Source organism: Miniopterus schreibersii (assembly GCF_964146895.1).
Source record: "Miniopterus schreibersii genome assembly, chromosome: 15".
NCBI classification, from domain to species: domain Eukaryota; kingdom Metazoa; phylum Chordata; class Mammalia; order Chiroptera; family Miniopteridae; genus Miniopterus; species Miniopterus schreibersii.
Window position 1 is genome coordinate 49,507,202 of NC_138115.1, and position 25,775 is coordinate 49,532,976.

The 25,775-nt window shown below is 40.4% G+C and overlaps 1 protein-coding gene across 1 annotated transcript in view; it reads right to left on the reverse strand.

Moving 5' to 3' along the window:
• The window catches only part of SMARCC1 (SWI/SNF related BAF chromatin remodeling complex subunit C1), an 81,294-nt gene extending 62,795 nt beyond the window's left edge, over positions 1–18,499 (reverse strand). Inside the window, exons 1-6 of the mRNA XM_081159123.1 lie at positions 18,219–18,499; positions 10,928–11,047; positions 7,437–7,522; positions 6,664–6,745; positions 5,461–5,553; positions 3,223–3,292 (exon numbers count right to left, since the gene is read on the reverse strand). Coding sequence (XP_081015249.1) covers positions 3,223–3,292; positions 5,461–5,553; positions 6,664–6,745; positions 7,437–7,522; positions 10,928–11,047; positions 18,219–18,413 — 646 coding nt within the window. The 5' untranslated portion in view covers positions 18,414–18,499. The remainder of the gene's footprint in view (positions 1–3,222; positions 3,293–5,460; positions 5,554–6,663; positions 6,746–7,436; positions 7,523–10,927; positions 11,048–18,218) is intronic.
• Between the last annotated feature and the right edge of the window lie 7,276 nt (positions 18,500–25,775).

Genomic DNA, 25,775 nt, shown 5'->3' on the forward strand with positions numbered 1-25,775 from the left:
CTCCTTACCAAAGATAAAGATACATATTTATGTAATCAGATGATTCTTAATGATTTTAATCAGTTAAATTATATCTACTTTTCAGCATTTGGTATGATGGTATTTCTCTGGTAGTCTGAATTTCACTTAGGACACTTGTTTCCAATACTGAGGGACCTAATGAAGCCCCTTGAAACCCAAGAAACAAGAAAACTTAGTAAGTGAAAACAGATAAATAAAATTGGCTTTCCACTGCCAATTTTACATAAAATAGCCCCTTCACACACTAAAGGCACGAAGCCTGCATGCCTAGGCTCTTTGTTAAGCAGCCAACTGCCCACCTTACAATCTTGAAAGAGCAAAGGAAGAAATCGGGCCCTGTTTCTTAACCTGATATCCCAAAATCAGGGATAGTGTTGCACACTTACCAAGGAAAAAGTGAAGGGAAGGCGGCCAATGGGCCTTCCAGAACTCAATCTGTTTAAACAAAACAGACTATCTAGTAAGAGCTACCTTTTAGGAGGCTAACATGGCCTCAGCTGCACACTTCTCTTCACCGAAACCATCGATGCTGCCTACCTTCTCCACCGAACATGCACAGCTACCCACTACCTCCGCCTTCATCCACCAAATAAAAAAAAGCTCTGTAAACCAGAACTTGTGTCTTCTCACTTACCCACCCTTATCTCCTACTATTCTAAGACATAAAAGCCCAACTTTGTCATTTGCTTTTCCTCAAATTTCGTAATATATCGCCTCCATGCTTTTTCTTATTTTGTACCCCCTTCTAGCAAGCCATACTCAAATTCTTACTAGTATCTTAAGACCCATTAAATATCCCCTTTTATTTTAAATTTTAATTAATCCACATAAAAGGGATACTGCATTTTTTAGGGTTTTACAACATGATTTTTAATGTGCTATGGCTGGTATTGTTACATTTGCACACTTACCTGAAGAAGGCACATGTAAGGAGCCCAGCTCTGGGTTTTGCTCAGAGCCAACATTTACCTGACAGCCAGTTGTTCTAAGGAAAATCCCACAATGTGCAGAATCATATTTTATATTTAAAAAATAACCTCCAATTCAATATATTAAAAATTAAATTTAAATGCTATCTCTTAACGATTACTCCAACTTCTAATAGCAATACCAAGCAAACATCAGTAAACTAGGTTGTATTAAACAAAGGGGGAAAACCTCACATGAATAAGGAATTACTAAGTAGCTAAGATGTAACAACTGTCAGTTCCAACCTTTTGTAAAAGGCAACTGTTTTCAGTAAGTTCACAATTTAAGCATTTATACCAGCCTATCAGAGAAACCTTTAGAATTAGCCAGCAACAGAATCAGTCTTCTAACATACACAGCTATCCACCACCTCCACCTAGCGGCAACCAGTTGCTACTACCTAGAGGGACAAAAACAGAAACACTAAAGGCAGGGTGAGGTTTCTCCCTTTATAAAACCATAATAATCACTAGGTTAAAATTGTGACTATTACAAATAAAGTCAAATTTCCAGCTATCGAAACTAATGATGAAAAGACCCAAATACGACAGCTAAAACTATAAAACTCTTAGAAGAAAAGTTAGGTGTAGAACTTCAGGACTCTGGATAGGCAATGGTTTCTTAGATTCAACATCAAACACACAAGCAAGCAACCAACCAAGCAAACCAGCTAACCTAACCTCTTATAATTGTTTTTAGTATCTGTAGAATTTAGCAATGTCCTCCTTCCACTCTTGACATTATTTGTTCTTTCTTTTTTCTCACTTGTTTGCAGCACAACTAGTCTCTTTTCTAAGAACCACTTCTGATATTGCTGAGCACCTTACTAGTGTAGTTTGTACTTCATTAATTTTTACTCGTATTTTCCTTTATTCTCTAGCTTTAATTTGATGCTATTTTTCTAGTATCTTGAGACGGATGTGTGAACCATTGACTTTCCAGTCTTTCTTCTTCCCTACACATACATTTCCCTTTCGATATGGCATCAGCTGTATCCCAAAAAGTTAATTTCCTTATACTTTATGAATTTCATAATTATTCACTTCCAAAGATTTTCCATTTCCACTGCAATTTCTTCTTCCATCCATGGATTACATGGCAATATATTTCTTAATTTTCAAGCACATGAAAATTACCCGGTAATCTTGTTACTGACTTCTAGCATATCTACACTGATAAGAAAAACAGTGCAGGGTAATTAGTTACTCAAATCTGATATAATTGAGAGCCACTCCATAGAGAATTATTTCTCAATCTAAATTAATTAATTTGGTTAATTAATAATTCATATTTTGTTTCCCATCTTTCCAACCTCTGAAAGAGAATGGTTAGCAGAAATCAGTTGCCATAGATCTAATGAACTCTGGCTAGTGACCAAATGAGCTTTCAGGATAGCAGGGCTGAAAATCAGAATCTAAACCATTACAAATTCACCAAACTAACATATTTCTGAGGGGCCCTTCACACAGCCAGTAAGCCAATCTTCACCAGAGACGTTCTTCTATCTTGTAATGTCTCTTAATTTTCAGAACACAAGAGACATAGCAAACATGAACTAAGTAAATACACAAGGCATGCCTAGATTTAACACCCAGAAAGTAATTACTGACAAAGAAATAAAAGTCTAATGATTAGAAAGTTGGACATCACAGAATTAGTCTACTTAGCCCAATTCAAAACTAAAAATAAAAAATTATAAGTTCAAATAATCTGTAGAATTTAATACAGTCAAACCTCGGTTCTCGAATGTCTCCCATCTCAAACAATTCAGTTCTCGACCAAGTTGTTCACAGAAAAAATACCTCGGTTGTAGAACAAAAAACTTCGGTTGTTGACCCGACAACCTTTTCATGCTGATACCTGTATGTTCAGTCACGTGTCTCTCAGGTGACAAACAAAAGAGAGAATGCGCGAGTATGAATCAGTTTACTGCTAAACCTGGCCTTGTTAACATCTCAGGAAATTGTGCTCTGAATATTTTTGTGTTTTTTTGCTTTCAGGGGTCTGGAACTGATTAATTCAATTTACGTTACTTCTAATGGGGGAAAATGATTTTTTTTTTTAACAAATCGCTTCTCTAATAGCCTTCTAAAACTAATTAAGTTCGAGAACCAAGGTTCCACTGTACTTGAAACTCTTTCTAAAACAGCCAGTTATACCGTTTAAACCTCTGCTGATATAACTTAAAACCCAGTGAAGAGTTTATCAGTTCACAACCAAAAACTAACTTACCATCTTCCTGTGAGGAAGGATACGGATAAATGTGGTGGGAAGCTTTTGACTTCTCATCAGTAAATGTCCCCTGAAAAGCAATGAAAAAATAATGTAAAAATAAAGCACGTCACCAAGAAACTATGAGATGCCAGAAGCAAAGAGCCTAAAAATTATAAAGGCATTATTTTACTTATACTTTAAACGTATTATTTTAAGACTACAATATTTTTATTATTTTTAGTCAGGGAAAGGGATAGTGATTAAAAGGAACAAACAAAAATAAATTATCTGCAGACACAGTTTACACTGTTCTATGGTAAAATAATACAAGCACTCTTAGCTAATTCTCTATGTATCGCTCTCTGGGTAACCTTATCAGTAGTATGAGTATCTCTAATTTTTCTTTTTAAATCCTCACCCAAGGACATGTTTTTATTGATTTTGGGGCAGGGGGAGAAACATCGATGTGAGAGAGAAATGTTTACTGATCAGCTGCCTCTCACATGTGCTCCAACCAGGGATCAAACCTACAACCTGGGTACGTGCCCTGACCGGGAATCGAACCCACAACTTTTTGGTGTATGGGATGACGCTCCAACCAACTGAGCCACACCAGCCAAAGCTGAGTACCTCTACTTCTTAAAGTTACTACAAAGTCATCATAAATTATCTTTACTACTTGAAGTGAATCAATGCAGGTTTATGGACATGAACCATACATGACCTAGGGCCATACACACACACACACACACACACACACACAGGGTAGGGCAAAAGTAGGTTTAGTTGTTCATATGGAAAATAATACAATAATTAATAATAGAAGAATAAACTCTGTGTTTTGTGTACTTGTAACTATAAACCTACTTTTGCCCTACCCTGTATATGCTGTTGTTGCTTTGAGTCAATGTTAGAAAAGTGGATGATTAAATGCTCAAGTCTTAGCCTGGTCACAGCTAGAACACTACACCCAGTCTAAAACATGACTTGGAAGCCATTTAAACACAAAAGTTCTCATTCTAGACACCCCAAGAAGAATGAGAAGTCTTAAAACCAGGTACAAGCAGCACCTTTACAAATGTCCTGAGTATTGTCTTTGACGAGTATTTATTAATTATTAAAATCAGAAGAAAATAATGCTATTTTCAACTAAAGGAAAATTCTAACATTTAGGGCTATCTAAAGATAAATTAGCTACCAAATAAAGCACAAAATTCTCAATCACTAGAAGTGTCTGATCAAGAGTATTCAGTAGCAGTACTATTATTAGCTTTTAAGGTCTCCTCCCTAAGACTCTATGAAACCAGAAGATCTTTATATCCTGTGACCTCCTGGTTCATAGGTGAGCCTATTATAAACTACTATATCTCCAACTGTAAGCAGTATTAGAAATCTTTGCTTTAGGAACTTGGAAGATATTTTACTAAATGCTAAAACATAGTTCAACTAGCAATCACTCTTGCAGTAGAAAAAATAGATATTTAATGAAGCTTCTCAATCCTAAGCATTACTAAAACTGTCACTCGAATGATGTTATTTCAGAAAATTATCTTCTACCTGGGTCTCCTCAGTTAGTTTACATGACATGGGCCTGCTTATAGTTTAGCCCCATGTAATCACAAACCTACAGGCAGTAAACACCTAAAGTCTCAGACTAAAATTAAGTTATAGGAAAGAGGTGAAGATGTTAGAAGATAGCACTGGTACATGTGAATCAAGGTAATAGTAAGCTTATGGGGAAAACAGAATTTCCCAGTCATTTTTAAAAAGCCATAAATACAGTAATACATATAATAAAAGGGAGACCAGGTTTACTTGAAGTAGTGTTTTATCTCCTCCCAGCAACTGTGTCACCAACTCTCAACTCTGTGTGCCTTTGTGATCACAGTGATGTAGAATATGCTCACTGGTCTTCTTTACTCTACATGAGCACATTTCACAATAAGACTATGACGACTCCGTCCCAATGCCTTTATTAAATGCTACTCTAGGACATATATGTGTATTAAATCATCACATAATATACGTTAAACTTACACAATATTATGTGTCAATTAGATCTCAATAATGCTAGGGGGGGAGTGCTATGCTAAGCTAGGAACTGGAGGTGAGTAAAGAGAAAAAAAGCTTAGTACTATAAGAACCCAGAAAGAGAAACTTATATTTAATGCAGATATAAACTGAAATAAAAAGATACTATGGTTGAGATTTATGTTTACTACTACATGATGTTTCTGTAGTGACCGTGTCTATTACCTGATGTCGTTTGATAATATCTTTCAGTTTGTTAGCCAACTTCAAATCAATGTCTGGAATGAGGTAGATGTTGGGTCTGGTGAGACAATTGCTCTGAGAAAGAAAGAACAGATTTTTAAATTCTCTTGGTTTTGAAATAATGTCACATTATTTATGCATCATCCTAATGGCAAAAGTGGCACTCAAAGCCATGTTGCTTAAAATGGGAAGATATACTTTAGTATGTAAAAGAATGTAAAAGTCTTATGTCTATATAAAACCTAGGTGCTCGGCAGGCTACTTAATGACATCCCCAGACCCCTTCTCTGTAGCTAGGTACACCTGGACAAACAGATGTTGAGAATTATGACCTAAAGAAATTCATCTTTTTTTTCATTAAGGCACCAAACTGGTATATTAATCCTCTAGCCAATTTTACCTGAACTTACTTTATCAGTCCAATGCAGTGTTTTCACCTACACCTTTTTTTGGCTGGGGGTAGGTGTGTACTCATTTTGGCTCATTATGTAAATTACTTAAAATGTAAAGATTGTGGATTATAGCTCTTTCCCCCCCACTTCTAATCTTACATAAAAAAGTGATTAAAACATGCATATTAACTCCCTCAACCACCACCAAATATCAACAACAAACAAAAAACACTCAGCTATATCTCTAGCTAAAAGTCCAGGAGAAAACTTTTCAGCATTCAGTTAATGATAATACCTCACTAAATTTTTGCCAGATGCCTCCCCCCAGGAAGTTAATTCAATGATCATCACAAATTATCAATCAATAAAAATACTAGAAAAGAAAAGAAGAAAATGAAGTGTTCTCTCCTCCAGGTCATACACTAGTTGGGGAAGTAAAATCTATACTTATGGCACAACCATGAAACAAATCCAAAGAAAACCACTTTATAAACAAATGGCTGGTAGGATGAGAGAGTATTTATATTAAACATGAAAGAGACTCAAGTAATGGGTTTGGTGAAATTAATAAAGAAAAATATCATAGATCACTTCACCAGAAGCTTAAGGTCAATATTCCATAAATGACAAGTTTTAGTCATACTTTATAGCTCTAATCTCCCCCAAAACCCGTAAAAATAAAAGAACAATAATTTCAGAAAGTTTTTCTTCTTTTGATTTTTTTGGCAATCTAATATTAGAACTGAAGTATATCCAAGGAAAAAATGTGTAATAATTTAACTTTCTCAGTTACCTGCACCAATGTTTTTTCAATATTCATAAACATCTCAACGTTACGATCCATTCGGGATGGATTCTGTAGATCAAACCTCCGCCTAAAAAACAAGGTAACTAGTTAATTTGTCTCCTATCTTAAACAAAAGTAAAAACTTGGTTGTAGCATGCAATGCAAAAGAGCTGGATAGATTTGGAATTAAAACAGTGCTACAAAATGAACAAGGGTATTCTCTCAGTCATATAAGGAAGCAGTGTCAACATGCAAAATATTAAATTTTAAGACATTAAGATCCACTCCAGTTAAAATGAAGTATCTGTTCCATAAAGTATCCAGTTTTCCTTAAACCTAAGATATTTTACATCATATAGAAAAGTAGTCCAACAGCAGTAAACTACTACACCATTCTTCAAGTACAAAGAAAGTCTATTGACTTTGTATATGCTTAAACATCATTTGTTCACATTCAACGGTGTCTGGGTTCTCTTTGATATTACTATTGTCCTAAATGTGGTAAAATTCATCTTTACTTAAAATCTTTTCCCACAGTCTTTTTATATAAGTACCCAAGCATAATATTTTGGTGTTGTCTTCACTGATTCTTAGTCATTTTCAGATGGCTAAATCTTTACAAATTTGAATGCTTTCTCCATATTTTTTACTCAACACTTACTTTGCTTTTGCTCCATTTTAATTCCAGGGAGAGGGGTATAGCTTAGTGACTGAGTGTGTGGGCTGTGGAGTCAAACTTCTATATTATATCAAAACATGCAAATAAATACAAAACTTACCATCCCTGTTCATTTTTATACTTGTAAGCAGCCCCAAGAATGTGACACAAGGTGCCTCCAGCTTTGAAATCCATGAAACATTTAGCCTAAAAATGATCCAAGTTACACATTAGAAAAATAAAAGTTCTGACAAAATTACTTATGTCTGAATTATTTTATCAACTCAAACAACTCCTTAAATACTATCTGAAAAACAAAGAAACATAAAGAAAATTTTCCAAAAATGGATAAAAAAATATTTCTTTTCAAATTCAATTAACATATTACTCTAAGTATAAAATCTGTAAAAGGAAGATTTACAAAAGATACATCAAAATGTTTCAACAGTTGCCCTGGCTGATGTGGTTCAACTGGTTGGGCGTTGTCCTGTGCATCTTAAAGTTGCCAGTTCCATTCCCAGTCAGGGCACATGCCCAGGTTGTGGGCCCCATCCCCGGTAGGGGGCGTGCAGGAAGCAGCCAATCGATGTTTGGCTCCATGGATGTTTCTCTTTCCCTTCCTCTAAAAATCAATAAAAAATCTTTTTTTTTTTTTTTTTTAAATGTTTCAACAGGGAACACTAATGCACAAAATACTGATATATGACAAACCCCACTGGTAAGTATAAAATTTGATTTTTAAAACATATGAGATTCCATAACAGACAATTTCCAACAATATGGTTTTCCTATAGAGTATGAAATATTAGTATACATTAAATTTTTTCTAATTTAGTTTCTTAACTTTAAATTATCAAAAATTATAACTGAAGGTACCAAAACCTGAGCTTTCCAGAGCCATGCATTTTTTTCTCTAAAAACTATTGTGACAATATAATGATAAGAACTACATACTATCAAATATTAAGGAGACAAAAAATAGAATGGTGGTTGCTAGGGGCTAGAAAGAGCAATGGGGACTTACTATTTAATGGGTAGAGTTTCAATCTAAAAATGAAGTTCTGGGGATGGATGGTGGCAAAGTTTCACAACAATGTGAATGCATTTAATACCACTGAACTGTACACTTAATTATATATATTTTCCCACAATAAATCAAATTTCAGAAAATAAAAGATTAAGAGGTATCATTAAGATGAGCTCTTCCAAATTAAGCTGACAAGTAAGCCCTCTAAGTCAGTCTGACCATCCTGGTGCTTTTTAAATACATGGGTTCTGTGTTCCTAATTTATTTTACCCAACACTATTTTCAGAACATCCCAAATGCTGCATTACATATTCCTAAAATACATCTGGATGCAATTCTTATTGAACTTGCTGTTTACCTGAGAAAATGTACAAATCCACAATGCTGTAGCATTCGAGTCTTAAATTAGAAATAATGTGCGCGGTGTGCTTACTAGAGTAGAATGAGACTTAGTCCTACTACGCTTCCTGAACTGCATATGCCAGTCACTACGGCAAACGTGTATGCCACTCAGCACAATACTGAAATGACTGCTTTATAGATTTCTAGAATATGAACTCCTTGAGGACAGGAACAGTGTCTTATTCAAACCTTTAACACCAATATTCGGCAGAGTGCCTGACAAGGTAGGTAATCTATAAAAATTTTCTCAACAGTTCAAGCATATTAAAATAATTTAAAAAGTCAGGGCAAGGCTACCTAAGGAATATATATTGAGCAAACCTGAAGAGTAAAACATCGGCACACACAGTTTAAGATTAAGGTCAATTTTTGGACAGATATTAAATTTGAGAAATTAAATCATTATCATATACATATGCTTAAGACAGACAAAATAACTTCTACCTACCACTACAGGGACAAGTCGTAGATGAAAAAGTATAAAACTGAGGCTTTCAGTTTTCCAGTGGTAAAAGCTGAACAGAAGAGGGAAATTCATGAACCTGTCATGGGCACACGCTCCAGCAAAAAAGTACAAAAAGAGAAACATCCCTAAATATGTGGAAGAATAAAAAACATCATGGATTCTTACAGCTTGCATGAAAATGGGTGTGGGATTCCGGCCCTCAGTATCAAAATCACCCAGATAAAAAAGTAACAGACCAGAGCTAAGGGATGAAGAGCTCGAGGCAGACAAGAGACTTCTCAGGGCACCGACTGGGCCCCGACTTACTTCCTCACTGGACCCTCATTCCAACCACCCCCACCCTGAAGAGGCCTTGCTCTGAGTGACACTGGATGTGCTTTAAGTACAAAAGGTCATGTTCTTAAAACAGTCTCTGAAGCAGAAGCGCAGACTGTTAGGGGAAAGTCCTCTTGATTAGCATGAAAAACCTAAAGAGTAAGAGGGCAACGGGAGCGACACCGAGCTTTCTGGGGCCAGCCAGGCCCCCGTCTTGCGAGAGCGCAGCAGCTGTGCACCCGTTAGAGACGCTGGGGGCCGGGCGCAGCTCTAACAGATGCTTCTATTCCCAGCTGCGTGACCACACAGCTCTTGATACACGGTTCTGTCTCTGGCACCTGAATTGGAATTCAATCTAATCTTATTCTGGATGTACACAAGTGGTCTCATCCTATTTATAGCCCACCTAAAATTCTGCTAAGCAGAATGAAACCTAGAAAAGCTAAATCTAACTGCAATACTTAAAAGTGCTTTAAATTTGTGCCAGCGCCCTTATTGCTTTGATTTATTAATTAATGACAAGGTAGTGCTAACGACTGGTAAGAAGCAGGGGATGCCCTGGCCCCGAAGCTCGGGTAGAGCGCCGTCCCAAAAAGGCTGTGGGCTCAACTCCCAGTCCGGGCACATACTCGGTTGAGAGTTCGATGCCCAGTCAGGGCATGTACGGGAGGCGACCTATAGATGTTTCTCCCCCACTCCAAAAATCAATAAAAACATATCCCCAAGTGAGGATTAAATAAAAAAAGGGTCATGGTTGTCAGGAATTAGTGAAGGAGGAGGAACCAACAGGCAGAGCACTGAGCTTTTTATGGCAATGACACTATCCTGTGTGCTACGATAATGGTGGATGCATGTCATTATATATTTGTCAAAACCTGTAGAATAATGGACCCTGGGCTAAGGAAACATAACTGAGTCTTCAAATCATGACTTATCACAACTAGACATATTTCTAAATTAAAAAGATCAAAAAGTTTCAAAGATCAGCATAAAAAAGCAGGGAAATCAACAAATTTTCCCCTACAAAATCAAATGTTAAAGAGAGAACAAAACCTACAGATTTGGAACGAAAATAACCCAGTATTTCTATACCGAGCCAAACAGTCAGAATATCTATCCCAAGAACAGAGTTATATTCTCACACAAGCGCAGAATCATCCCACCTACAAAATATAAAAATTCCACTGAATAGTATTCTACCCACATGGACTGAATCGGGAGAAAGAATGGAGAAGACCTGGCACAGCAGAAACTATAAGGAAACTACAACACAGTAAAATGTTAACAGCTAAGTCTCCATAGTGACTTTCCTGATGTTTAATGCAAATGTTAAATGACTCCTGAAAGAAGCTTCCTAGTTAAAAAGCAATAATATTCTGTAGCTAAAAGCTGATGTACTTACAGGGAGCTTGGTGAAGGCCGGATTGGTGACATGCTTCCCAAAGGCATCTTCCTGGAACTGGAGAAGCTGCACCACCAGCCCAGCCAGCGTTTTATTGGTAGGTGCATCTGCATGAACATACTGCAAGATAAAGACAGGGTCTCAAAAACTGGGACAATCGTACAGAATGTTAGCTTACTTCCTACTACCTACTGAGCACGGCACGGGGGCAGATTTATAAATGTCTGAGACTCGCTCTCTGCTGTAAAGAAGCTTACAAAAACAAAGGGACTGACAACAGTCTCTTTAGTTAACGGATCTCAGGAATGACAAATATGAAGCTTAAGAGATTAAACCCAGCCCGGCCAGGCTTGGCTCAGCGGTTAAGCATTGACCTGGGAACCAGGCGATCGGGGTTCGAATCCCGGTCAGGGCACATGCCCGGGTTGCAGGCTTGATCAATGACTCTCTCATCATTGACGTTTCTATCGCTCTCTCTCAAATCAATAAAGATATGTTTTAAAAAAAAAAGAAAAGAGATTAAACCCAGGCCATCCCACCTGGACCTTAGATGGTGAGATTCTGGACCTCAAACGAGCCTGGCCAGTGTGTTTTGTATGTGGAATGAATGTAAATAATGTGTGGTCAGAAAGCAAACTATGTTGTATTTAAAACAGGTCCACAAATTCTTTAACACACCTCTCATAAAGAGGTGGGGTCTATACCCTCTTCTACTGAATCAGGACCATCCTCAGTGATTCACTTGCAACCAACAGAATGCAGAGGTGATACTATGTGACTTCTGAAGGTATCCATGCTGAGATGGAAATGTAAAAAGGCCAACCCAGTGGCAGGCACAAGCTAGTTTCACAGCAAAGATAATGGGCAACATGGCAGGGAAAGCATAAACTAATGAATTAAATTAAATGTAAAAGTTTAATTCGGTATTAAATGTTCAATATCAGTTTGTGACACCAATATTCAACAATTTTTTTTAAAACCTCTAATTCTGTATAGGAAAAATACCTATATTTTCATCAGTTTCACAAAAGGCAACAAAAAAATATATTTTTCTTTCGGGAGCAAGCCTCTCTCCCACTACCATCCAACATTTCAAGATTAATGTAGTTAAGTTTCTACTACAATAAATAATATTTAAGTCATTTACATATGGCAAAATATCAGCTGCACAGTCTACCATTACTATGTTGAACGGCTCTCAATTTGTGCTACGGCCCATCAAAGATAGAGCACAATAGACAAGGACAGTTCTTAAAGCTCAGCACCTCTCAAATTCTTATTTGTTCAGGTGCATTAGCTTTCTAATGAAACAGCCAGTGTGCAGTTAACTTTGCTGAAGGCTGGTTATTACGCTGAAATGTTTTATTTTACATCAACTCTTCTAGACCAAAAGTTAGTAAAATCCAGCCTGCTGCCTGTTTCTGTGTGGCCCGCAGCTGAGAATGATTTTTGCACTTATCTACAAGATTCCCAAAGGGGTCATTTAAAAAACACACAACCGCCCGGCCGGGCGTGGCTCAGCGGTTGAGCACCAACCTAAGATCAGGCGATCAGGGTTCAATTCCCGGTCAGGGCACATGCCTGGGTTGTGGGCTCAATCCCCAGTGGGGGGCGTGCAGGAGACAGCCGATCAATGACTCTCTCATCATTGATGTTTCTATCTCTCTCTTTCCCTCTCCTTTCCTCTCTCTGAAATCAATATATATTTTAAATAAATAAAAATAAAAAACCCACAACCACCCTGCAGTTTTTTTGCATATGTTAAAGCAACATGAATAATTAATAACAGTAAATTTTTATTTTTCAGCAACCTGTAGATAACTGAATGCCAAATCCTAAAACTGAAAAAGACACCATCTTGGAGAAAGGCTGTTCAACTAAAGACAAATCAACCCCGCAGGCAAAAAATTATTTAATAACTGTTTTATGTATATAGTTTTGTATACATTGTAAACTTCACTGCTGAACATGTTTCATTCTATGTATCCTGTCATTTAGAATGAGAAAGGTTTCATGGGAACAACCCTATCCTTTCACAAGAAAGGCGGCCAGGTTCAAAGCCCAATGAAAATTATTACTTTAGATTTTAAAATCCAATTTTTAATTTATAAAATACGTGACTGGTCACTTTTTTCCAAATCACCCACAAAAATTACCAAACATGAAAATGTAAGAGATGTTTAATTCACATATGAAATTTGACATTAACGTACTATTACAAACTTATCTTTTTAAAAAAATATATGTCTTTATTGATTTCAGAGAGAGGAAGGGATAGAGATAGAAACATCAATGATGAAAGAGTCATCACTGATCAGCTGCCTCCTGCATGCCCCCAACCGGGTATCAAGCCCGCAAGCCGGGCATGTACCCTGACCAGGAATCGAACTCATCGATCTCCTGGATCCTAGGCAGACGCTCAGCCAGGCTACAAACTATATCTTGTACCCACTCAAAAGGCAGCCAATGTATGACTTTCAAGTGGTTTATAAATCAACTTTTAAAGGTTTAAAAATAGCAACATTCTATTTCTCGAGAATGAAGCTGGCTAACCACTGGATATATGGCAAAAGTATCACACCCACCTCCAACTTCTATCATCCGTCTTTAAGGACTATCTCACCTGATTCGAACAACAGTCCTATGGGAGTCACAGTCTTACTTCCAACTCACAAGGGAAAAATTAAAACACAAAAATCATGTGATCTGTTAGCAGCTAAGAGTACTAAACTCACGTCTTCCAACCAAATTTAATAATCATTCCGCTATCCCATACTGATAACTGAGTTCATTTTGACTGCTTCCAAAGATATATCACCTAGAACATAAAAAGTTCTTAACAGCTTTCAAAATACTGACTCCTGACCATGAAAAAAAAAATTGATTATATAGACTATTTAAGTCAAGCATTTTATCTTTTGATCAAAAAAGTTCAACACTCTGTTTTACTTAAAACAACTTTTTAGTCTCAAAGTATTTTAGTCTCAAAGAAAGTTATGAAGTTCCGGCCTTGGCGATTTCCTGAGGAGGCAGCCGATCAATGACTCTCTCTCATCACTGATGTTTCTCTCTCCCTCTCTCTGAAACCAATAAAAACATACTTTGGAAAAAAAAAGTTAGAAAGATGTGTTTAGAAAGCTTTATTAATAGGTCTGCTTTATATTACCTATGGCATTAATAAAGTTTAACTTGTCCCTAAACAATCCTATTGCAGCAAATAAGTCTTTAACTGTTAAATAACTTTAAAAAAAAATTTTAAATATATCTTTACTGATTTCAGAGAGAGGAAGGGGGGGAGAGAGAGAGAGACAGAAACATCAATGATGCCTGACTGGGTGTGGCTCAGTGGTTGAGCGTCGACCTAGGATCCAGGCGATCGGGGTTCCATTCCTGGTCAGGGCACATGCCCGGGTTGTGGGCTCGATCAATGACTCTCTCATCATTGATGTTTCTATCTATCTCTCTCCCTCTCCTTTCCTCTCTCTGAAATCAATAAAGATATATTTTAAAAAAAAGAAGAAAAAAAGAGAAATATCAATGATGAGAGAGTCATTGATCGGCTGCCTCCTGCACGATCCCTGCTGGGGATTGAGCCTACAACCCGGGCATGTGCCCTGACCAGGAATCAAACCTCGATCTCCTAGATCCTAGGTTGCAGCCATGCCCAGCCGGGCTGTTAAATAACTTACGTAAAGGGCATTTAAATGCCTTCCTTAGGCAATCTACTCTAGTTTAGCAATCATCCTTAAATCTAAATCATTCTTAAATCTCATTTCAGAAATTAGACAAATTTTGGAGAAACTTACCTGATACCTTCAAGGTATCTGAGTTGAATCAATGTGAGATCAGTAAAGTTTTATAATCTGAAAACCACTCAGAAACTATGGACAGAATACAGCTCTCATCTTTATCAGTTAGGATGAAAGACATGTAAATACAAAGAAGGCAACTTAGGTAACAAAACAAGGCCTAAAATGCAACCTCAGGCAAAGAGTTGAGCTCTTTAGGCTTCAGTTTCCTCTTATCTAAAGCGGTCACCTCCTCTGGACTTTCGCCTAGCTGAACCTCATTCCAGTTAAAAAGTATTCACTCTGTGTTGCTAAGCCAAATTTATCTACAAAGCCTAAATGAATAGGTTCCTAGACTAGTTTAATCTGTTCATTCATTGAACAAATATTTACTGAACACCTACTAATGGCATTTAGAAAACAGAAACAACACAAGGAGCCTGGCCAGACGTGGCTCAGCGGTTGAGCATCGCCCTGGGATCCAGGTGACTGGGGTTCGATTCCCAGTCAGGGCACATGCCTGGGTTGCAGGCTCGATCCCCAATTTGGGGCGTGCAAGAGGCAGCTGATCAATGAGTCTCTCATCATTGATGTTTCAACTCTCCCGTCCTCTCTCTGAAATCAATAAAGACATATTAAAAAATAATAGAAGTTGCCTTTTAATTTGCAATCCCCTGGGTTTTCCACATAGGTGTCTATCTTTTTCACAAATTATGAGTTCCTTAAAAAGAGGGATTATGTGTAGCTAGCAAACACACACACACACAGGGCGGGGGAGCCAGGCAGGACTCAGAGAATCCCAAATCTACCACTCCTAACTAACCTTAGAGAAATTACTTAAATCTGGAGCCTTGGGTTCCTCTCATGTGTAAAACGAAGTAAATAATGTCTATTATTCAGGACTGGTGTGAGGATTTAGGTGAGTTATGTTTTAAGTGCCTGGATATGGTAGATGCTCAGTTGTTCACTGACTGCACGGATAGACCGACCAATAAAAAGGGGACTACCACCCAGCCAGTGTGGTTCAGTGGCTGAGCACTGACCTAGGATCCAGGAGATCCAGGTTCAATTCCTGGTCAGGGCACATGCCAGGGTTGGGGGCTTGATACCTGAGGTGGGGGGTTTGCAGGAAGCAGCCAATCAATGACACTCTCATCATTGATGTCCCCCCCCCAAAATGGGGGAACTACCAATGTAATGTTTTTTATTCCATATAGTTGCTCAGATTTATCAATCTGAAAATGCAGTACTAAATGCAACAGAAAAGTTCAGTGGACAAGTAAAGATATGGTGTGTACAAAACAAGCAATACTACTTTCACAACTCGAACACCTCTCTCAGAAACTGATAGGATTTAGGTTGTCAAATCCAATTCTGAATCTGAGTAGGCTCAAGAAATATACTCTGGATTTAAGAAACTCGGAGAAGTCAAACTTAATTTTGACTTTGTCTTTAAGACCTCAGGGAAACTAAGCCAACATTAACCTACTGGCCTCAACACTCTGGGACAAATCCTTCAGTCAGCCTCACTCCACTTCCTCACCCACTCAAACAAATCTCTGAAGGATTATCCAAACCTTCAACTGCCCTCTTAAAATTGGGACCAAACAGATGCACAGAGTTCGGAGAGGTAGAAATTATTATTTCTCTTTCTTTTTCCCTTCCTTAATATTTGATTTGAACAATCCTATGGGAATCACAAAGGAATAAACTAAAGAAATATTACTGAGTATTTTTCTTTGTTAAAGCTACTTTGATAAAGTAATACAATATTATATGTCCATTATATCTCAATAAAACCGGGGGGGGGGAGCAGGCTGGGGAGGGGAGAAAAAAAAATCAAGGAACATTGAATTTAAGACCCAAAGCACTGGCTGCAGGGTACATGTTAAAAAAATAATATTGTCATAATATATATTCAGTTCCCTTGGCCACTTCCAGAAGCTCTAATGCCCCCACAAAAAAAGTAGCGAATTTATTACTATATAAGGGGCAGGAATATTCTTGTCTACTTTGTAGATAAGAAAAATCTACAATTCCAAATGTGACTCCAAAATTCCAGGAAAGAGAAAAAAAAAAGCATCTAAAAATATACTGTAAGTAATAATATATATTGTCTCTCACTTCCTAAAACTTCACATAAGAAGTAGTTATTTCCGGAAGTACCACAGCGTAATTGTCCAAAAAAAACCAAGATGCCTGCTCATGCCTAACAACTTCAAAAAACTCACAGGCTTCACTGTGCTGTGACCCCAAATAAATTCAGGATGTCCCTTCAAAATGCATACACTAACGAGTTGATAACTCACTTAATTTTGAAAGTGAACTGTGTGTTAATAAACACTGACTTTATTATCAAAGTGTGTACATTCCTAAACTACTTTATCTTTTCATTCATTCAGCAACTATGTACTAAGTAACTACTAAGGGAGAGGGTATGTACTAAGTAACTACTAAGGGAGAGGCTGTGTACTAAGTAACTACTAAGGGAGACGCTGTGTACTAAGTAACTACTAAGGGAGAGGCAATGAGTACTAACCCCGTTCAAGGACACACTGTACTGAACAGGCCCACAAGGTCCTTACCCCACTGCCCTGGTCTTCAGTGGGGAAGCACAGAACTGAAAAAGGCCTTCAGAAAACCTGGGGGCAGAGGGAATATTTTTGGCTGTCTGCTTCATTACACCTAAGGGAGACATTCCTAAATATTGACATAAAGAGGAAGCTGAACACTTTGTTATAATCAAGGGGTTAAGTCACTACTTCCAATACCACTGACTCGGCGGAACTCGGATCCCAAAGGGAGGAGAAACAGATAAATGAAACAATTTCAAAAACTGGAGCGAAGAAAATAAAGATAAGAAGTGGGGTGACCTAAGACCAGTGGGTTTCTCCCAGAAGGCGTCACTGAGAAACACAGGTCCAAGTGAACATTAAGTCTTGTACTCTCACTATACATAACCCCAAGTACTACAAAGTAAAAACTGCCCGTTTTTAGTCAGTTCTCATCAATACTGCAATTCAATAGATTAATTAACCTGCATTACTACCTTCCGAGTACAGATGTCCAAATTCGTTCCCTAGCAAATCAACAACAGGTAGGAGGCCCTCAGTCACCTCCCTTGACGTTGAAGCCTAGTCCCCAAACAAAACGCTGCCGCTTTTCCACGCCGGCCCGGACAGCTTTTAATAACCATTGTTCACACACCTAACAAAAGAGAAACAGTCACACCCAGCGGGTTGCTGGGCCCCACAGTTCCTGCGCACCGGGGGGAGCAGGGGCTTCGCCGGGGACGCGTGGCCCCCGCGGCCGGGCCCGCAGCCCCGTGGAGCCGGGACGCGCGGGCTCCGAGGGCCGACCGCGGGGGCGTGGCGAGCCCGGCGCCTGCCTTTGTTGTCCCTCGTGGCGCGCGGGGGGAGGGGCGGCCCCGGGCCCGCGAGGCCAGTAGGCGCCCCGGGACCCCGTCGCGTGGCCTCCCGGCCCCCACGGGCGCGCGAACCCACCTTCTTGTAGTGCTTGCCCAGCCAGACCCGCACCGAATCCAGCTGGGACACCGTCTCCGGGCTCTCCCAAAACTTGCTGGCCGGGCCCCCGTCCTTCCGCCGATAAACGGCCAGGCCCGCGGCCACCGCCGCTCCTCCCGCTCCCGCGGCGCCCGCCGCCGCCCCCGGCCCGCCGCCGCCAGCTGCCGCGGCCATCGTCGCCGTCCGTCGTCCCCACCGCCCGGCCTGCCCCGGCCCTCGCGGCGTTCCCCGTTCGCACCCGCGCGCGCGCGCGCGCAGCCGTCACCGCCGCCGCCCGGCCCCGCCCAGCCAACCCCCTTCCGGCGCGGAGGCCCGGCCCCGCCCCCTCGCCCGGCAGCGCCCTAACCGCCGAGCCCTCGCGCGCACGCATGCGCAGCCCTCGCGCCGGGGTAGGGGCCGCCGACCCGCGCGGCTTCCGGCGTCTTCCGCGCGCTGCGCCTGGCGGCGCTCGGCTGTGCCCCGCCGCCTCGGCCTGTGCGCCGCTGGCTCTCTGCGGGTTCCTGTGTCGCTGGGTCGTTAGGCGGGCGACAGCTGCATGGGGGTTTTCTGTCATCGCCGGCCGCCGCCGGAGGGAAAATCGCTGATGTGAGAAGTTCCGAGGGGAAAGCCCGTTTGGGGCCGAGTGCGGCGCGGGAGCCCGCTCGCTCGCCCTCCGACCCTCCCTCCGACCCTCCGACCCAACGACCCTCCGCTCCGAGCGGCCCATAGGCCTTTGTACGCGGCCATGTGGGGCGACCACGCGGGGCTGCTTCGGCCGCGCACACCTTCCTCCCCGCCGTGGCTCCAGCCACACCGGCCTCTCCGTGCCTCAGGGCCTTTGCACCTGCTGTTCCCAGACCTGCAGCTCTCTCTCTCCGAGGGTCACTTAGGCGCTTTCAAATTCATAGCTTCAAGGTACTTCCGGAAAGCGATACCTGACCTTACAATCTTTTTTTTTTTTTTCTTCTTCTTTTAAGAGAAAGTTTATTTAGAAAGTTACAGAGGTAGTAGAAGTGAGCCAGCTGGGCTGCGTAGGCTCAGGAAACAAGTTACAGAAGCAAAAGAAGGGCCCTTGGAGGTTAGGAGAGGAAAAGGCGAAGGTAATGGCCTGGGGGGGAAGAGGAGGGGGAGGGGAAAGGCGCGGTCGTGCACCCGGGAGGAAGAGCGCTGACCAGACAATCCTGAGCCGCTAATCGTCCTGGACATCCCCTGTGTAGCACTCGCCACGATCCACTATTTTTCTTCTTTTTTTATCGTCCACGTAGCCTCGGTGCAGGCAACAGGGCCTGTTATCTAGTAAAGAGTGTTCAATAAATATCTGATGAATGAATGAAAGGCCTACAGAGAGGCAGAAAGGTTTTACATTATTAAAGTATGAAGAATGGCCGTTACGGAGTTACGAACATCATGCTCTACGACCCCAGAAAAGCAGGTGACTAATTGTGAGAAAGTCTGGTGAGCGCTTGAGACCAACTTTTAAGAATGAATGGGGTTAGGTGGAGGTGGCACTGGCACAGGGTAGAGCGGCTGGAGGCTGAGGCTGGGGTCACCCAGGAGCTGAGGACTCCGCAGTGCGGAACGGAGGCCAGAGGCTGAGCCACTCCTGGACTTTGTGGTGTCTGCCTGGCGGGCTGACCAGACTCTCACTATGACCCCCTCCAGGGTTCCCAAGGCCTGTTCCCTGACCTCCATCATTTCTTACAGGTTTTCCTCCCTCAAGCACTTGGAAATCTTAAGACAGGGACCCTAAAGAGCAAATAAAGCTGTTACTTTAATAAACACTACAGTTTCCTCTATTTTTTTTTTTTTTTTAAAGAGTGAATAGAATGTGATGGGAAGGAAGGACATTTCTGACACATGGGAACAACTAGAACAAAGGCATCAAGGTGTGAAAGCCTTCTTGGTGAACCGCTCCTTACGCCCATGGGGTGGAAGCAGAGATGTTACTTGGTTATGTGAGTGAATTTTGACTGTCCCGTAAACGTTGGGAAACCAGCTTGAAGAGAGAACGACACAATCAGATGTACAGATTAGGACGGCGATTTTCAAGCAGTGCGCTGCAAGAATGTTTAAAACATGCAGTACCTGACTATTTAGTCGGGGGCACTGACCTCTTTTCCCTTAGATTGTCAAAGAAAAAAATGACATCAGCCAACACAATAGCTGTCTGTTGTGAATGAGTCAAAGGCATACTTTTTTTGGTCATATTGACAAAAAATGTATTTTTTGGTGTGCCGTGGAATTTTAGTAATTTATGTGTGCTATGGGGTGAAAAAGGTTGCAAGTCGATGGATTAGGAAGGTGACAGTTGCAACAGTGTGAATGATAGCTCAGAAGAAGAAAGCCTGGAGAAAAGATGACCTGATAAACAGCCTAGGACAGAAAGGATGAAAATAAAATACGAGCAAGACGTGGGTCTTGCCCTCTAAGAGCTCAGGCTTTAGAAATAATGCTAATAGCTGATGTTCACGGAGCACTTACACTATGATTTCTGCCCTGTGCTAAGTACGCCTGCAGGTAAGGATATTGAGGCAGAGAGAGGTTAAGTAACTGGCTAGCTAGTATTAGAGTCAGGTTTTTGAACCCAGGAATTACTTTGGAATACTACTCCCTCTTCCTCAGTTCGGTGTGTTGTCCAGTACTAGCATGTGAGAAGAGCAGAGAAAATGCACTGGAGAGCTCAGAAAGCTAGTCCATTTGCCTGGAGCCATAGAGAGGGAAGTCAGCAGTGCTATTCCAACTTGTTTGCTCAAGTAACTTCTAAAATAATTTGGAAAACCATACACCTATTTATTTTTAGAAAAACATCTTTTCACGCCCAAAATAAGTGCTGGTTTATAAGAACGAGTGTGTTTCCCCTCAAAGTCCTCTGTGTCGTCAGACTAGAAGTAACAATTTTAAAAGTCCCCCCCAAATTAAGTAATTGAAGAGCACATTATAAAGATGGACATTTTAAAATAAAATGGTTACATCACTTTTTTTAAAGTTTTTATTTTGAAATAATCTCACAAAAGGCAAGTACAGTACAAAGAACTTTTTCTCTTCTTGAATCATATGATGACAGTAGGTTGCTGACATCATGCCCATCACTCAGAACACATCTCTGGGGCCCTGACTGCTGTGGTTCAGTTGGTTGGAGTGTTGTCCTGTGCACTGAAGGGTTCTGGGTTCCATTCCTGGTCAGGGCACATACCCGCCTTAATATGCTTAAATCTACCTTGCTCAACCTTAAGGCTTTAGGACTAAATTATTTAAGAAGAGAGAGTAGGCGAATAGGAAAAACAAGACATCACTCAGACCTATTGAAGTCTAATAATTTGGTGGCCATAAGATATGGACAGTCCTCTCTCTGCATAGAAATGCAATACCATCAATATTATTGTGTGAGCAGAAACTATGCAAAGCAAACTTAGTAATCAATGGAGAAAACTACAATTAATCCATGGCCTTTAAACTTTTATCAAAATATCAAAAACCCTATTGGTTAATAAGGAAATGGATATAGTAAAATTAATTTCATTAGCCAGTTCACACTGGTTCCATAAAGTTATTAGACATTGATGATGGGCCTGGTAAGAAGCTAATAATGTCTTGGTAGCATAATGAAATTAGGATGTTCCCACATGATGGCATCAGATAAATGAAGTCAAAATGAGCCATTGCCTACTTAACCACAAGTTAAACATAATTACTGGTTTCAAACTCAGCCTGACTAACAAATACTACCTGCAGTCAGTGGCTCCTAACAGCCACCACCACTAGAATTAATGTAGAATTAACAGCTCAAACCAAAAAGGTGCTTCCATTTATGAATCTTCCTCTGCTTCTTCTAGCAGGGGTTAAGACAAAGTCCAATAAGCTTTTGAGAAAAAGATGGGGGTCTGAAAAAGAATCCTCCTTTGTATCACACGTCCTAGAGATTGTGAACAAGCTACATGACTTTCCAAGGTTAACTATTAGCCAGAAAGATTCAAAACAGTCAACAGTAAGACATTAATTGTATACATTTAGGTGGCCCATGAAGGCTAACTTCTTATGTCATGCTTGAATCCTCACTCTGTGGCTATAGTAGCCATGTTCATAGAACATCTAACCAATTCCCATCATGAAGTGTAATCCATAAACAATCTGGCCTTCAAGTTCACTTGCTACACCTATCAGGCAGTTACATACATCTTTGGCAACTATTTTGAGTAGCTGAAATTCTAAGTGCCATCAAATTGCTTTTTAAAAATTGGGAATGTCCAGTATTTGTTTTTCATTTTTATAGAAAATCTCTATCTCCTGATGAGTCATTGGAAAGCTGTACTATGAGCTTTAATAATTGCATTAAGTTGTGATATTAATATGCAGTGGGGCTAATCCCTGAGGTCTCAGATCACTTCTGCACCTTTGTGATGAAGACTAAAATAAACTTCGTCAGGGTGAGAGTTGTATTGTGAATTATGATAACTTACTATGACGGTTTTATGTGCTTTTATTGAATGGAGTCCTTTGCAGTTTTAATTTTTAAATGGATTTTGGGATCCTTGGAGTAATTAAATAAAATTATTAATAAATAAAAATAAATAAAAATTGGGAATGAGCCTCAGATGAAATGCCATACACCGGTCAGCTCTACAATAAACACGTTCCTGATTGGTCAGAATCTGACAGAGGTACAATCAAACATCACGGGGAAAGGAAACCAGTAATGAACATTGCTGCCCTCTGGTGCTCAACAAAAGAATTATGTTTCCTCTCAAAAGACCCCAAGTAGAGAGGACTGGCACCAAAAAGCTCTGGCTGGCTGGTCACTGATTTCCTTGGTGTGAGGCTAATAAGCAGCAAGTTTAAACCTTTTACAATTCACTTTAGTCACTAGTATGTTTTGTTTTTTTAATATGTTTTTATTGATTTGTTTTAGAGAGAGGAAGGGAGAGGGACAGAGATAGAAACATGGATCAGCTGCCTCCTGCACGCCCCCTACTGGGGATCCAGGAGAAACTCGGGTTCGTTCCCTGACTGGGAATCCCACCCAGGAGGTGGCCTCTTGGTTCATGGGTTGATGCTCAACCACTTAGAAACACAGGCCAGACTTGTGGGAGCTTTTGTTTTTATCACTGTTTTGATGTATTTCTATCATCTTGCATGTTTATTTTCTGTTTACCATGCTTTTCCTTTGCTTCTCTTTTCCCACTTTCTGTTCTGTTCAATTAACATTTTATTTCCCCTTGACTAGCTCAAGAGCTAGGAATTATATTTCTACTTGCTTAGTAGTTACATTTACATTCTTTTATGTGTCCTAAATAAAATTTCCAACAAAATCCTAAGTTGTCACTGTGGTGTTTCTTTCAAATTATAAGAGAAAGTTTATTTAGGTTACAGAAGTAGCATAAGTGAGCCAGCTGGGCTGCGTAAGCTCATAACAAGTTACAGAAACAAAAGAAGGGCCCTTGGAGCTTAGCACAGAAAAAGGCAAAAGCAAGCGCCTGGGGGCCTGAGGGGAAGAGGACCGGGAAGGGAAAGACCCAGCTGGCTCCAGAGGGGGAGCATGCCTATTCCTGTCTGCCTGCCTCCAGAGTAACATCTCCTGAGCCAGGGGTGGCTGGGGCTGCCCTAAGGGTTGATTCTGTTCCCATTGCCAAGGAAAAAGTCACAAAATGGGATCCAGTGTGGTCAGTGAAACATGAAAAGGAGTCTTTTAAGACTTTACAAGTTGGGTACTGGAAATATCGAGGGGAACACTGTAAATTATGATTGTCTAACTCACTGTACACCTGAAACCAATCAATAATAATAATAATAATACTTTATGAGAACTGCCAAAGCCATTTTGCTAGAAACCTGAGGATAAGGTCTACTCTGAAGATGGAAAACACAGATGTGTTAAGAACCTGGGTCCTAGCTGGTGTGGCTCCGTTGGTTGGAGCATTCTCACATACACCGGAAGGTATCGGTCGGGGCACATACCTGGGTTTTGGGTTGAGTCCCTGGTTGAGACGTGTACAAATCCAACCAATGGACGCCTCTCTCAATAAACATATCCGTGGGTGAGGAATTAAAAAAAAAAAAAAAAAAGAGCCTAGGTCCCTGACACTACTGAGTCAATCAATATTAAGCTGACTGACTGAACCAATCAACTATGAGGTCTGCTAAGCCAGTGTTTGGGTTTTTTTAGACTTTTTAAAGTGGATTTTTAGAGAGAGGAAGGGAGGAGAGCAGGAGAGCAGGAGAGCAAGAGGGAGATATCAATCAGTTGCCTCCCCTATGGGCCCAAACCAGGAATTGTACCTGCAACCTGGGTAAATGCCCCGACCAGGAATCAAACCTGAGACCCTTTGGTGCACGGAATGATGCTCCAACTGAACCACACTGGCCAGGGTGGCTTGTAGTTCTCAATCTGTTAAGTTTGGGGAGCCCCATCTAAATTCCTAATTGCAAGCAGCAATCCTGGCCCCAGTAATTACATGGGACATATCTCCCCACCCCCTCAACCATATTACCTTATAGCAGCGATTTCGAACACTTTCCATCTCATGGCATACATAAGCTAATTACTAAAATTCTGTGGCACACCAAAAAATACTATATTTTTTGCCGATCTGACACACAAAAAAGGTATAATTTTGATTCATTCACACCTGACAGCTATTGTGTTGGCTGTTGTCATTTTTTAAGTTTGACAATCTAAAGAAAAAGAGTTCAGTGCCCTTGACTAGTCAGGTATTGCAAGTTATAAAAATTCTTCCAGCTAGTTGAAAATCGCTGCCTTGTGGGTTATAAACTCCAGACTGCTTTGCTTCTATGTTTCTGAATCCATAGGCCAGGAAAGTACAGCTCTTTGTTTCTGGTCAACATAAATATTTTTTAAATTTTTAAAAATATGTCTTTATTGATTTCAGAGAGAGGCAGGGAGAAAGAAACATCAATGATGAGAGAGAGTCATTGATCGTCTGCCTCCTGCATGCCCCCCACCGGGGATCGGGATCAAGCTGCAGCCCGGGCATATGCCTTCACTAGGAATCGAACCGTGATCTCCTGGATCATAGGTCGATGCTCAACAGCTGAGCCACGCTGGCGCAGCTCACTCACATTTTTGAAAAAGCCTGTATCTTGGTCCTTTGGCAACACCATGGTTAATAACATTGGCTGAAAGACTGCCTGGAAGCTTTACATTCTCTTTCCAGTTTTACCAATAAATATTTTATAAGATTGAGAATAACCAACTTGCATAATTTGGCTGATGACATAAACTACAGCTTCTGTCAGAAATGACTGATTTTATAACCATGTTTAATGCATACCCCAAAACCTGATACTGTTACTCAAATTCTCCTTTTTCTGCAGAATGAGCAGGAAACTGAAATGGAAACCTTTCCAGAGAGATGTTAGCAAAGCATGAAGTCTAGACACTGGACACAGGGAAATAAAGCAGTGCTAAGGAAATGACCAGAGAACAAGAGGTGAACTACGTGGGAGGGAGGGGAAAAGATACACTAACGAGCACCCACCTTAATACAAAGTGTAGCCGAACAGATACAATGTTCATTAAAAATAGTTCAAGGCTCAAGAACA